General features: G+C 36.4%; 1 protein-coding gene across 3 annotated transcripts in view; it reads left to right on the top strand.

The window, feature by feature from the left end:
* LOC111516107 (sialin) overlaps positions 1-11,380 on the top strand; it is a 57,133-nt gene extending 45,753 nt beyond the window's left edge. For all 3 annotated transcript variants that reach the window (XM_074175821.1, XM_074175823.1, XM_074175822.1), the window contains exons 4-7: positions 1,657-1,962; positions 6,728-7,007; positions 8,806-9,047; positions 11,063-11,380. In XM_074175821.1, the coding sequence (XP_074031922.1) occupies positions 1,657-1,962; positions 6,728-7,007; positions 8,806-9,047; positions 11,063-11,218 (984 nt within the window). In that variant the 3' untranslated portion in view covers positions 11,219-11,380. The remainder of the gene's footprint in view (positions 1-1,656; positions 1,963-6,727; positions 7,008-8,805; positions 9,048-11,062) is intronic.
* The last annotated feature ends 4,569 nt before the right edge of the window (positions 11,381-15,949 follow it).

Here is a 15,949-nt window from a genome sequence, read left to right as displayed (position 1 = left end):
TCTACTTGTAGAAACAGATGTTCCCTTTTGAATTAATGAATTTTGAAAACTAGTTTAGGATTCATTGGTAGCTGGAAAAATCCCCAAGAAGGTTTTTGGGGATCAATAGTTGGTGATTCTGATCCTGACGGTATCATCGTATATTTGGGGACGTGTTTCAACAAAATGTATCAGTTTACTTTAGAATGGTTTGAAAAACAGAAACGGGTCGTAACAAATGAAAAACTTAGTAGAAATCAGACAAAAGTTATTTTCTTTATCCTATATTCAATCAGATCATCCACGATGGTGTCTATCATGGGCTCATTTGACATGAAATCGTCCTCAAATTTGTTTGCTCGTTCAAAACGAGATTTCCGTTTGACGGAAGATAACTGTTCAGAAAGAAATCGTCGAAATATTGCATAACATCGTTTAAATTGAAAGTAACATTTTTATTCGCCACGTAATCTTTCAGTCCAGCCCAAACTCAAATGGATTCAAATCCGGGTGATGTGGCGGTAATAGTACAACGTTGTTATTTGCTGCTAGAAAGTCCTGATCTATTTCATACCGCCTAGAATTTTGGCTCATGGTTTTTTTATAAAGGCATATAATTCAGGTTTCAGCAGGTTTTTTCCAAATGTAATATTCTTCTCTGATGAGCATGATTGCATATCGGCTTTTTTGGTCATTTCCTTGACATTTTGTCGATTTGTTCATTGTGATATGGTGCCGTTGCCCTTTTTCAACAGTTTTCTTCAAACCTTCGACGATTTGATCACTCTAACTTTTTTGGGGCGTGTGTAACGTGAATATATGTTTCATCCATAATAGGTCGACATTTTTCTCTATTGGTCCACATTTTCCTCGTGAATCCTATTCTAAGTAGTCGAATGGACTGGGTTCCAACAATATTTTTCTGTTATTTTTCACATTTCTTCATCGAAATCCAAGTTCATGAATTTTATTGCAAAGACTCCTTTAATACCCTGATAGTAAATATCTCGGATGATAGTTTTATGGGTTTTCCTAAGCGTGTGAACTTGTTTCTTTTTGATATGGAAATTAATTATGCGTAAAACTGACAAATCAGCATCATCCATCATAATTTTTGGAATGTCTGATACATCTCTTTTAATTTGAAGTTGAATACAGAATACTGTTCGAAGACATTATCAAGGGCAACAAATAACTCACAGTTCACCACACAGAATAATTTCCCCTCTTACTGTACTGGCACGATAATACTACTCGAGTTTCTCGATGGTAATGAGCTCTCGTCCCACCCCGCCGGCTGATCTACTGCACATCCAATATTCAGAGGCACAGCTAGGTTTGCCAAACTGTAAATTTTTCTATGACTATTGAAAAAAGAGTCGAATATCTGATCGTTACTTGTTATGTAAGTAGGCAATGGTCTCATAACTCACACCTTCGAAATAATCATAGTTGACCAGATTTATAAATCACTGCCTTCGAGGACAAATAACAATTGTGTTTCAATTATTTTCAATGGCAGGTAAGCCTTGAAATTTACGTAAGTTAAAATATGTTCTGACACGTTAAACTTGATTGAAGTGACAGTTTTTTTGAACACGCAACACGTGTTTCGCCATACAATAGCTTCCTCAGGCGTGTCCATGCTGTCTGATATTCGCTATATTCTATTTCTAGGGCCTTGTGTACCCCGCGCTTCAAGTCCTGATAGCAAAATGGGCTCCTCCAGCAGAAAAAGGAAAATTTGTCGCCGGTTTGATGGGAAACACGCTGGCCACATGCATCACGTGGCCGCTGGTTGGCGCCATAACCTCTTCGGCTGGCTGGGATTGGGGATTTCACGTCGTGTCTATTCAAATTGCGGTATTTTGCGTCATATTCTTCTTCGTCGCTGCGGATAGTCCAGACACTCATTCGTTTATCAGCGAAGAAGAAAAAAGCTTCATCAAGGAAGCCCAAGGGGCATCAGTTTCCAGTAAGAAGGTAGGTACTGAAAAGTAAATCAATCCAGCTACATCATTTCTGATTTATATGTGATGGAATTGATCAAAATCTATAATACTATATTATAAAAGTTCATACTAACTGAATTCTACTTACTTAGTGGTTCTTATGAATCAAAAATTTGAATAACATGTCTTTCTACCTACTCAGTGACTAAGTTGTGGTATAAACTAATTACAAATCTAAACATTTGGAAGAATTTTTACAAACACATTTAAATGAACATGTAGTGAAATAAAATTAACTGAGATTCAATGTCAACTAAATACCAGTATCAACATTAAGGAAATTCATTAAATTCTATTTGATTGTTCAGTAAATGTTTCGAATTCTTAAATTTATTGATTTCCAAGAACTCCAAAAGATTAGCTATCAAACTTTTCTTTTCCAAATATAACACGCCATAGTCCTGGTTGAACTCATGGCCCTCTGTCAAAAAAACTGTTTGCGAATGTGGAATTGGTCTTCACGTTGAAAAAAACCACTCCTGTGTTCTTTCATTCTTTGGATGAAGGCTCTTCCCGTTTGGCCAATATAAAATTTTGGACAAGAAGTTTAATCTTCCTCTTGAAGATAATCACATGGTGATTGAAACACGTGTCGAGTTATTAAAAATAACGGTTTGGTGTTGGGAAGAAACTCCAGTAATATTTATTACTACACCAAAGGTTACAAACAGTGCATCACAATTATATACTCCTGGTCTATGGATAATGAGGTTAAGTCTTTTTTGTTTTTGATGAATTTGCTTGAATTATCATTTGCTATGCAAGCCACGTCTAAGTTCTTCTTTTTCATAATATGTGTCCGGCTTATCGTCGTTTTTGAGGTTGGTTCGACCTGGTTCATTTGTAACCGTTGTTGACAGCAATTTCTTTGATGGAACTTGTGTATGATTGATTCAAAATCTTAGAAATCTTGCGAATGAGACGAACAGAAATACTCGTACCTACCGAAATGTTTTATTTATGTGGTAAAAACGGCATCAGCTTGAACCATTTGTGAAAATCCAGAATACAAAGCATCACATTGCTTGCCTTCCTGTGTGATCAAATACTATGTTCTTGGCAAATGCAAATTCAATTTTGAAATCATGTTTTTGATACTATTGAAAGGATGACTAGAGTATGCTATGCATTACGCAAAATGAATGCAATAATTGCAGAACTCGAAGTACTTTACTATGAAGTATTAGCTACGTTTGCTACATTTGTTGATTCCGTTTGGTGGTACGGTCTTTGAGTATCCGGATGAAGTAAATTCTGATATAGCTCTTAGAAATAGTTCTTTCAATCTACTCGATTATTCATTTCACATTAGACAGAAGTAAAAATTGTTTTTCTCTATGTTGGTCTCCTGTCGTGATATGGCTAATGTTACTTTTACCAGCTTCGGAATATCAGTTCCGTTGAAGATCTTCCCTGATGGGTTGCAGTTCCATGTTGAGACTTTCATTTTTATTACAAAGGTCAAAAACAAGATGAATCAGTGTTTTAACGACTTCCCTCTTTGTATATTGACGACGATGAACTGTTTCCTACCTAGTGTTGTTCCACCTCATTTTATCAGCAACTTCTTCTGAAATCTCTTTTCGGTTCATATTCAATGAATAGCTCCGTGCTATTGAGGTGTTCCAAAAAGTTGTTTTGTTTGTCTCCATTTCGCCATACTTCACTGGTGTCATCAACCGATGTCATCCAAATAAGTAGTTTTTGTCGGCGTCTTCGATGGCCAGCATTTTGAACCATTCCATTCGCAGTCCTTCATCTTGTGTGACGAAGTTCAATACCAGAGAAAGTAACAATCAGTTTGCAGCTCTCCGGTTGCAATATATCCATGTCTTCCCGTTTTGGTAAGTCGTTTTCGTGCTTCATTGGTTTGTTGGCCAAATATGAATCAAGCTATTGCTACCAAAAGTCTCCACACAGTAGTAGGAGACACCTCACAAACATTCGCGACGGAATAAGTAGACTGTTCAGGATTTACTACTAGCTCACCAATTACACAACACAACAAAGTTTTTGTTTCGGGGTTGAAATTAGATGATTTTAATGTGTTAAACGTGTTAAAACCGAAAGTGACCATAAAAATTATATATTAGCTCTTGTTTTCAAGATATAGTATCATTATATTATATATATGTATATTGAGTTTTCAACAAATGAAATATTTCATCACCAACAGTTGGTACACATGTTTGTTTACATAACACCCCTCTCATCAGCTGTTCTTAAGTAGTAAACATAACCTATGTGAGTTTGTCAATTGTACGCAAGTGGTTGCTATTGAAATTATCGTGTGAAGTTGATTTTTAAATTAATTTAAGTGCTGATCTGAAATGCCTCGAAAGTGTGTGAATTCTGTCGATAGCTTTTGCTATATATGTGGTGAAATAACATTTAAGGCTCAGAAACGTAAAATGACACCCATCGTTAAGACAGTCTATGAACATTATTTTGGTGTGAAAGTTGGGGACCAAGATAAATCATGGGCTCCTCATATATGTTGTAATTCTTGTTCCGTCATATTGCGACAGTGGCTGAAAAATAAAAACCGGGCAATGGCTTTTGCAGTACCTATGGTTTGGCGTGAGCCTACCAATCATACAGACGACTGTTATTTCTGCTTAACTCCTCCCATTAAGCAAGGTTTATCTATGAAGAAAAGAGGAACGGTCAAATACCCTAATCTCCCATCTGCTCTTCGGCCTGTACCACACTCAGACAATTTGCCAGTCCCTTCTCCACCCCAAAACTATGAAATTTCAGAGGAAGGTGATGAAGACTGTTTAGAAGGAGCAACCCATCCTTCTACATCCTATGACCCTGATTTTGAGGTAAGCGATAGGTCTAGTGATCCGCACAGAATTAGTCAAGCAGAGTTGAGTGACCTTATAAGAGATCTTCGCTTGTCTAAGGAAAAGGCTGAGCTGTTAGGGTCAATACTACAACAGTGGAATCTTCTAAAACATGATGTGAAAATATCTCAGTACAGACAGCGTCAAAAAGATTTGCTTCCTTTTTTGAGAAAAAAGAAAACCTCGTAGTTTGTTCTGATGTTAATGGTTTGATGGACTGCAAAGTTTCCCAGGTTGAGTGATGCTAAAGTCAAGGAAGGCATCTTTATTGGACCTCAAATCCGTGAAATCGTAAATGATCCTGCTTTTGACATGATTTTAACAGGAAATGAAAAAAGAGCCTGGGAAGCCTTTAAGGGGGTTGTACATGGGTTTTTAGGTAACAAAAGAGATGATAACTTCACAGCATTGGTTAAAGAGCTTCTTCAAGCTTACCACCAACTTGGATGCAACATGTCCTTAAAAATTCATTTTCTTCACTCTCATCTTAATTTCTTCTCACAAAACTGTGGAGCTGTGAGTGACGAACATGGAGAAAGATTCCATCAAGACATTGCCTTAATGGAACAGAGATATCAGGGCCGTTGGAATGAAGCAATGCTTGCAGACTACTGCTGGTCTGTGTGTAGGGATGCTCCAGAAGTGTTTTATAAAAGACAAGCTAAACGACAGCGATCTTACAATGAATCGGATGGACTTAATTGAAATTTGGTGGTACAAACTTCTTTTATTTATCAAAACACCAAGAATAATGTTTTTTTTATTAATTTTGTATTTAAAATATTCTAAAAGAAACATAACAATATTGTTTTATGTACTTTCACTTTTCACGTATAGTATAACTACTCTTTAAGATTAAGTACTGTGTATCTCAAAAAACACAGCTAATAAAAATTTTTCATTGTTATTTTCGTTTTTATCACCCCAAAATTAGTAGAAATTGACTAATTTAGTGTAGGAAACATTCAAAAAATATTTTTTTGTTGTGTTGTGTTATTTGCACTTGCTGCCGGTAGTTGTGAATTTGGACACAAGTTTCTTCAAAGATTTTATACAGATAGGACGATTCGGAAAACGTTCATTGAAAATCCTTTCGGTCTCGTGAAAGTTTGGCGTCGCACCGTAAATAAAAATCGCTTAAATTTTTTCTTCCGTTGGATGAGAATTGACCATTTTAGATATTGTTGACGTGGTACCTTTCTACTAGTAAAACCGAAAATGAGAATATTTTAACTGAACAATGATGTTCATTGTCGTACTGACATTTTTTGTCGTTTTTATAAACAAAAAATAACTTAACAAACCTTATCGGGTTGTTGAAATTGCCTTATGTCAGATAAAAAGGAATATTTCTGAAAATATCGATATTAATGTGTTTGTCTTCAGGAAATTATTAAATGTTTCCGCCATTTTGTAGTAGGTGAAGATATTGACTTCATATCTTAGGGTTGTGAAGTATTCGTCAGGAGCTTCAAAATGGTGTGTCACAAGACTCTCTTTTCTATTTAAATTCTTTTTCCTAGATGGCACCCAGTCGCCATTTTGAAAGACTCATCTGTCAATGCATGAATATTTTATTTTGAAGCGAAATTGACAGATGAATCTTTGAAATTAATGCATGAATATTTTATTTTGAAGTGAAATTAATTTCATTATCCCAAATTTAAATTTTTTCAGTTGACCCTTTCAAAAAATAAAGGGGGGGGGACATTAAAGAAATGCACTGTATTCCACAAATAATGGCATCAACAGGTCTTTCAAACGAATAAAAAAATTTGATGGTATCTCACACACACTTTATTTTATTTAAATTTAAAGATAGGAAGCGCCTAATGAAAGACCCTATATTACGAGTGCTCCTTTTCTAAAACATGATATTTTTTTCAGGCGGTGCCTCCATATTGGTCAATATTGAAATCATTCCCGTTCTGGATGCTGACCATTCTCCATTTTGGAAACTTGTACGGCCTTTACCTTCAACTCACCACAGTTCCCAAGTTCATGGCCGAAGTAGTTGGATTCAATTTGAAAGAAGCCGGTGGACTTTCAGCTCTGCCACACTTGTTGAGGCTATTTTTGGGCACAGCATTCGGTTCTCTCGGAGATTTTCTTAAACGCCGTAAAATCTTATCCAACAAGGCTATCAGAAAATCATTTGTTCTGTGTTGTGAGTATCAGCAAGAAGTAGTTTTTACTCAAACTATGATATATTACTTGCTGTCATACTTTTCAGTTGCAGATTTCACTTTTCAAAAGGTCTCTCACATTGAAAACCAGAGCACAAACATAACGCATTTATGATTGAACACCAGACAGCGCTGTTTCGACCCGTCATTGATGTCATCAGTGGTGCTAGGCTAAACCGCTAATGCGTTGGTGGCCTCAATTGTCCTTAAGGACAAGTCTGTGTAAGTAAGTTCGACGACATCTCCCCTTGAGAAGACGCCATCTATGGGATCAATGGAGAACTCAATCCTCGAATATCAATGATAAACGAGGCTCCCCAAAGCGGTCATAAAATGCGCTGTGTTTGCACACTGAGTTTGGTCACTGATTTTCAACGAGTGGCCTTGCAGTGAAAGTTGCAGTAGCCACATAGAAGTTATTGGAGAATTAACTTTTTCCCTGTCTCACAGCAGAACGATCCTTATTATTTTTCATATGGGAAAATAATCAAAAATAATTTCTATTGAGCTTCAATAGTACAGTGCACTTCCTGTGGACCTTCGTAAGAAGTACTTTCAGTATTTGTTGCAAAAATACCAGACTTCAGTTTCACCAAAGTCATAACAAATGATGCTCACTTCCTCAGTATATTCTTCTACATCTTTTTCATCTTCTCTGCGATAAAGTAAATAAAAGAATCGGAACTGTACTCATCGCAAAGGTTTTGTACTTTTATTTTTTCGGCATTTCTTTGTTCTTCGGTTTCATTAGTCACTTCAGCTTCTTCATCCACCTTTTCCAATGAATCATTAGTGATTCTGATAACAGCACAATGTTTTACAAATTCAGGATGGCAGTTATTGCATCAGCTTCTTTGTCTTCATCGGACACTTTGGGATTGTAAAGAACTATGTAGGAGAACCAGCTATGGCTGGATTATGTGCTACTGGAAGCTTTGATGTAACTAAAGAGGCATCTTCATGGTTAAGTTTTGATTGAAGTGGTGTGATACTGGAAGTTGGTTGTAGTCTCCGGTAGGTTTTGAGTCCATTTTGTTTGAAAAATCTTCATAGAATTGTGTAAAGTTGCATTTTGAGCAGAATCTCTAAAGAATAAACTAGACTGAAAAATAGAATAGAGGTGCACGTTCGTTTCCTTTTCTTGAGAGAACATTAAATAAGCTCATTTCTTGGTTGCTGGTGATATTATGAAAGGAGTTTTGGTTTTAACTGAAGATCATCTGGTTTTATCCTGTTTTAGTTGATTTGTATTACAGTACAATACCTTACAAATTCAAGATGGCGGTTATTGCACCAGCTTGTTTGTCTTCATCGAACACTTTGGGATTGGAGTGAAATTTGTAGGAGGACCAGTTATGGCTGGGTTCTGTGTAACTGGAAGCCGTTGACACCGCTTCCAGTAACACAGAACCAGTAACGACATCTTCAGGGTTAAGTTTTGATTGAGATGCCGTGAGACTGGAAGCTGGTTGTAGTCCCCTGTAGGATTGTGTCCATTTTGCTTCTGCTTCACAGAATTTTGTAAAGTGCGTTTTGAGCAGAATCTCTGAAGAATAGACTAGACTGAAAAATAGAATAGAGGTGCACGTTCTTTTCCTTTTCTTGAAAGAAAATCAAATAAGCACATTTCTTGCCTGCTGGTGAAATGAAAGGAGTTTTGGTTGTAACTGAAGATCATCTGGTCTTATCAACTAAAAAAGAATAAACTTTTGAAACTAGCTAATAATATCTATCCCAATTTATTTTTCAAATTACTCTACATTTGATTAATTTTTTCAGCGCACATCATACCAGGTATACTGCTGATAGGCATATCTTTCGTTGGTTGCAATTGGCCGCCAATTGTGGCCTTGTTGACTTTCAGCATGGCGATCAATGGGGCAGCAGTATTGACCAATTTGCAGAATCCGCAAGATCTCGCGCCAAACTTTGCTGGATCCATATTTGGTATAATCAGTTTCATTGGGGGAACTACAGGATTCATTGTGCCAGCTATAACTGGAGGTCTTATTCAACATCACGTAAGTTTTATAGACTAGCTTTTTCATTTCTTTCCTAACCTTCTTTGTATTTCGTACTTCAACATTTTTCAGCGGTGGATATGTCCACTAAACACAAAATAGATCAACCAGATTTTATACTATATATCATGTAAATCCTTATTTGACTAGTCTGTAAGGAACTGTATATTGCTTTGATGATAATACAGTAACTTACTACTTTACTCAGCAGCTATGTACAATTATACTGGAAATCATTCGCTGTAAATAATAAGCTAGAAGACCTTTATGAAAGAGATTGGCAGTCTTGATATCATGTTTCGTCCCAAACAGAAAGAAATTGTTTTGTATATTTGCATGAACTTTGTCTATGGTCGGTTGGTAGCCGGTCGGTTCGACGTGGGTGCTTTGTTCACTCACTCAAATCGACCGCTGTGTCGGTCGGTGGTTCAAGTCCCAGGCTGAACAATCGATTTTCACTTGCTATCGTTCAACCCGTGTCAGGAATCATACGTTAAAAGGTAAGACCTCGTTAATCCTTAGCTCGCACAAGTTTCGACTTCTGAGGGTTGTCGTTCGCCAGCTGGTTAACGGAAAAACATATTTTGAACAGATAATAGTCTCATTACATAAGCTTGTTGTATGCATGAAGAGATCTAAATGATCGGACCAAGATTTTTCAAGGATTCTACATTTGCTAAAGTAGACCCGTTGATGTTAAGCTGTAGAGATTGTTTGTTGTGTACCAAACAAAATAACGCTGGATTTATGAGAATCGAGTTGGACGGAATGATGAGTTGATATTTCGAAGATTTTTTGAAGGTCGCCGTCAATTTTGAACTCCGCTATTATACCATCACTGATGTTTGTTGTGTACCAAAAAAAAAACCGCTGGATGTATGAGAATTGAGTTGAAGGGAATAATTAGTTGATATTTCAATGATTTTTTTGAAGGTCACCGTCAATTTTAAACTCCGCTATTAGACCATCACTGATGTTTATAGTGTACCAAATAAAATAACGCTGGATTTATGAGAATTGAGTTGGAGGGAATAATGAGTTGATACTTCAAAGATTGTTTGAAGGTCACCGTCCATTTTAACTCCGCTATTACACCATCACTGATATAAGTGGGTGTCATCTGCGAACTTGTGAATTTTACAGAACACCTAAAATGTTGGTAGCGGACTAGTATATATTATAAAGTGGGAAGGACCAACTATTAACCCTTGAGGTACACCAAGAAGTAAACTCCTGGGCTCAGCTCAGTTGTTCCTGTGGTTGTTAAATTTCAGAATTGATATGATCAAAGCTATCTTCTAACTGGTAGGAAATATGCTAACCAACAATATACTTTTTATGATATTAATGAGGTATGGTCAAATGTGTGGCAGACACTTTTTTTAATCCAATTGACAGTCCATCAGTACCCGCTGCTTTTTTTCATTTTTGGTAAGTTTTCGGCTACATCTCTTTTTGATGCGTAGGCTTTGACGGCTGGCATTGGTTTCTGGGTTTTGCCGTGGTCTTCGACCAAGCCACTGAATTTGGAATCTTTGGTGTAGTAATGAATATTACTGTAGTTCTTTCCCCAACACCAAACCGTTATTTTAACACCTCGACACGTGTTTCTTCTTCTTGAAGATGATCACTTGGTGATCGAAACACGTGTCGAGGTGTTGAAAAAACGATATGGTGATGGGAAAAAACTTCAGTAATATTCATGCCACTGAAGATTACTGCCCCACTTGCAGTTGAAACGTTGTAACCAAAGAAGACCACTGCAAAACCCAGAAACCAACCAAAACATCTTCTTTTGAGTCAAGATAAAATTGAGTTTCGCAACTTTTATTTTGGAGGTAATATTTTTTGATATCATCATTACGTATTTCTTGAAAAATACTATCAATAAAAAAGTTACTTAGATAGTTATGGTTTATTTCCACAATTTACTTGTATAATGAGTAATTTAAATTTTTGTAATTGTTACAAGTTGCAGGCGAATTATCATGTTTCACATTCTTTTTCATTTTTAGAGTGGAACAAAAGAATGGGGTTACAACTTCATAATAGGAGGATGCGTCTACATGGCGTCTGGAATCTTGTTCATGGTATTTGGATCTGTAGAAGAACAAAGCTGGAATAGGAAAGCTGATACTGCTCAATCAGAACCTGAGGAGCAAGCTAGTTAAAAACAGAAACTCATATTACGAATTCGGAGGCATTTACTACTGTGATCATCATGATTCATTCATCGCCAATAGTATAATTCTTGTAATAAACGGCTACTTTCGAAATATAATGAAGTATGTTATTGTAATAAAAACATTAAATAAAAATGAACCCATTCTTTACTATTACTTATTTTTCAAGCACCTAAATAATATATTTTCATTGAAATATATGAAACAAGGCCAATTTCTCATGAATGACATTTGGGAAAAAATTCGCTCTATAATTATTTCAAAGTTAAAATTATCAGCAGAATTTTGCAAGCAAGCAATAAATCAAAAGAGATGTCGTCCATGATTTTTGATTTTAGGGGAAAAAAAAGAAAAGAGCGAGTTGATATACCAATAAATGGAGACAAACTGAACAATTGTTTTTGCTCCTTAGTAGAAAAATTAACAAAATACATACCCATTATTTATAATCCGCTGGTTCATTTTGAGAAAATTTGGATCGATGATAACTTTATTTTACACCCTACTGATGCAAATGAGCTCAAAGAAATGATTCAGTCTTTTTAAAAATAAAAAGGTCGCTGGAATAGACGAAATTGTAATTAAAATTTTTGGTAACCTTCCTGATACCGCATGAAATGCACTCGAGTTCATAATAAACTTATCCCATTGCACAAAGGTGGTGATTTCAGTGATCCATCAAACTTCCGCCCTTTCGCATGGTAACTCTTCTTGGAAATTGCGTGCTTAACCGTTTTCAGTGTATCATATTTGTTAACAAAAAACTGACTACCCTTAAAGTAAATAATAGGGTACCTCAAAGATCGATTTTACGCCCACTTCTCTTTGTTATATATGCTTTTTGATCTCACAGTGCCTGCTTCATACTTCCATGCATTGTTACGCCTATGATACATAGTTGTATCAAGAATTCGATGAAAATTCACTCAATATTGCGCTCGATCAAATGAGTCATGATTCACACTCTCTGATAACTGAATCGAGTAAATACTGTCTCTCTTTAAATGCAAGCTCTTTGGTAGGCCAACTGCTAAAAACTGTTGTAGCGAAATGATTAATATTTCCATTGATGGGGTTCAACTACCAAATAGAGACGCCACGAAAAATGTAGGCCTTCTTCGGTACACTATACACGTTTCTTAGTTTCTCCAAAAGGGTTATATGAATCTAAAACGAGTATACCTACTTGAGCGAAAATAAAATTTTACTCTGCGACGCACTGGATGTATATCATGCCAATTATGCAGATACTCTTTATGGTCCAGAACTCTTGAAATCTAACAAGCAGAGACTTCAAAAACTGCAAAAGACTAGTCACGGGCGCAAGGAGACGTGAACATGTATCAATACTTGGGTGGCTGAACATGGATGCTAGGCGGACACTGCATTTCACTACTATATTCCATAAGGTCATATCTACTGGAAAACCAGCTTACCTATTCACTAAATTGTCCTTTAGAACTGATATAAATAATCTTGATTTAGGATTTAAACGTCTTTTGCCTGCACGCAAACATAAAGCCTTTCTTTTTCGAGGTTCTTTTTCTCGTAACATTATCTACACGCTTATACAGTGTGACCCATTTTTAATGGAAACACCCCCCTAAAATTTGAAGTTGTAAACCGATTTTAATAATTTTTTTTTGAAATGTCAAGTACTAAAAGGTCTACCTTGGGACAAAATTTGAAATGTTTATTAAAGTTTCAGGGCATACTACAATATTTTTTCTTAGTCGAAAATCGGGATTTTTCATTAGCGATTTTTTTTGAAAAAATCACTACGCCACTGGATTCAGAGTGCCTCTAAATAGGTGTGACCAAAATTTCATGAAAAAATATTCATTATTAACAAAGTTATGACAACTCAAAAATTCAAAAACTCACACAGCTAACAGTCACAAAAAACACCCTATATCAACAGATACAGCCATGAGAATATTTTTTTATGATTTCAACAATAAAGTGCCGCCAGATGAAAAAAAAAACAAATAGCGTAAATATTTTCAATGAAAATAACGGAATTCCATTCAAGTTTTCACGCAAATTAACTAAAACTAAGACCTAATATTTCAATTTAAATCTCAGTTGCCATGGAAATGATTTTACAGTTTGACACTTGCGTAAGAGAGAAAATTGAAATTGTACGCCTTTCGGGAGATGACGTTAGAAGTGCTAGAGATGTTTGTACAGTATTTAATGAGAGACATCCAGATCGCCCTCGTATTAGCTGCGGTACGGTAAATAAAATATTCAATGAAACTGGTGCAGTATCAAAAATGATGTCAAAAAGTAATCCTGTACAAAGACGAAACAGGAATGACAGGAATGATGAAATCATTTTAGATTATTTCGGAAATAATCCTAATGCCAGTATAAGGAATGCCACTTTAGATTTGAATATTCCACAAGATACTATTCGGAGATGTCTCAAGGCGAAGAATATTAAACCTTTCAAGCCAAAATTTTTACACACACTTCAAGAAGGTGACGAAGCAAGACGCCTGGAATATTTTTCATGAGCCCAAGGAGAATATTTAAACAATAGAAATTTCCTAAAACATATTTTATATACCGACGAAGCCACTTTCACTACAAATGGAGTAGTGTCATCACAGATTTTCGCTATTGGGCAGCGGATAATCCTAACTGGGTAATAAACTGTAAAAGCCAGTATTCCCAAAAAATCAACGTCTGGTGTGGGATATTGAACGAACGAATTATTGGTCCTTTCTTTTTTGAGGAAAACATTAATGCGCAGAGGTTTCTAGAATTTTTAAACACAGCTGCTATTCATGCTATTCACGAGCTGCCAATCAATGAACGATCAAATTTAATTGTCCAGTTAGATGGGTGTTCAGTTCATTATGCCAGAGCTGTGAGGCAATGGCTTAACGAACATTTTCCAAACCGATGGATAGGCCGTGGTAGTCCGTTTATAGAGTGGCCACCCAGATCTCCAGACCTCACAGTTTTGGACTTTTTTTTCTGGGGACTTCTCACACAAAAGGTTTACAAAAACCGCTCAAGAGATAGAAATGAACTTTGTGCAAGAATTCGACAGGTATGTGCAGATATTAGCCCTCAAGAACTAAGGAACGTAATCAAAAACATTCGTAAGCGCTACGACACATGTATCGAAATACGTGGTGGATTAGTAGAAGCTACTAGAATATGAGTTATAATTAATTGTTGCACTGAATCGAAACATTTCAATAATTAGTTATTAGTTACGTTTATTAAAATTTTTTGCTTTGTTAGTTTAATTGTGTGAATGTAATTCCGTTATTTTCATTAAAAATATTTAGCTATTTGTTTTCTTCCCATCTGGTGGCACTTTATTGTTGAAATCATTTAAAAAAATGATATATTGTGACTGTGAGCTGTGTGAGTTTTCGAATTTTTGAGTTGTCATAACTTTGTTAATAATGAATATTTTTTCATGAAATTTTGGTCACACCTATTTAGAGGCACTCTGAATCCAGTGGCGTAGTGATTTTTTCAATAAAAAATCGCTAATGAAAAATCCCGATTTTCGACTAAGAAAAAATATCGTAGTATGCCCTGAAACTTTAATAAACATTTTCCATGTCCCAAGGTAGACCTTTCAGTACTTGACATTTAAAAAAAAATTATTGAAATCGATTTACAACTTCAAATTTTAGGGGGGTGCTTCCATTAAAAATGGGTCAAATATTCATTTACCATAAATATGGGAAAATACCAAAATTATCGTTATATTATTATATTGAATTTCCTTTATGTTTATGACATGACTTTTCACGTGAAAGGGATAAAATTCTCATCTATTTGTTTTTCACCTCTCCTGCTTTTCTTCCTTTCTACTTCAACTGCAAAATATTTTGTGTTAATATGAGTAAGCTGTTGATGGTTGAAGAGAAGAGCAATTACTGCCTTGATTTATCTCGTACACATGTTGAATTCTGCCATTTGTTAGGTTAGGTTAATATATCTTGTACTCAGTAACCTTTCAATAAAAGTATTTATTATTATTATTTATATTTGTCTAAGTTTGCGCTGGCCATGCCCTATTTCCCGAAGCCCCGATACATCCGGGAGAGCGCGCTAGCACTATCAACCAACGACCACTCTTCACACCGTGGGGTCAGTAATCATTGAGTCCGAGAATCACGTGCCCTGAGAGAGCGCGGTGAGCCAAGAATGACAGCCCTCTGCATTTATCCGGCTAATATTTCTGTCTTAGTGCGGCAAGCCGGCATGATTTTGAGATTCATAGGACTCAAAACAATCATCTTGACAGAGAGTTTTGGATAGAGTCTGCGGCGTTCCAAGAGGAAATCTCGATATTGTTTTCCCCCTCTTTTCGGATGATATTCGTCTCGCCAGGAGCTGAAAACTCCACGATACATATTGTTTTGTTCTGGTGGGGAACGAATAGTTCCAATATATTTGGCACTTCTCTTTCCACACAACGGATTCATCCCCCGGATCGTAGGGCAACACCGCTGTCTCGTCATATGCGGACAGTGCTCTAAAATCTCAGATGCCTCGTGGCCGGCCCTGCACTTTCTATCAGGAACCTCTATACCTATCACGCGACTGCTGTAGACTAAGGTGTTGAAAACACCATCCTGGCAGGACATGATGAACCCCTCATTTTCAGACTTCAGCCCGCTCGACCTGAGAAAAGCGAAGGTCAGGCGCTTTGGCAAGCCAAGATCTTCACTGTTGTTGAGGAAG

The sequence above is a fragment of the Leptinotarsa decemlineata genome, unplaced genomic scaffold (assembly GCF_025532065.1).
Source record: "Leptinotarsa decemlineata unplaced genomic scaffold, Ldec_3_MD MMD2_tig00001393_RagTag_RagTag, whole genome shotgun sequence".
NCBI classification, from domain to species: Eukaryota; Metazoa; Arthropoda; class Insecta; order Coleoptera; family Chrysomelidae; genus Leptinotarsa; species Leptinotarsa decemlineata.
The sequence above is the reverse complement of the archived record's forward strand: the minus strand, read 5'-3'. Positions and strand labels throughout refer to the sequence as shown.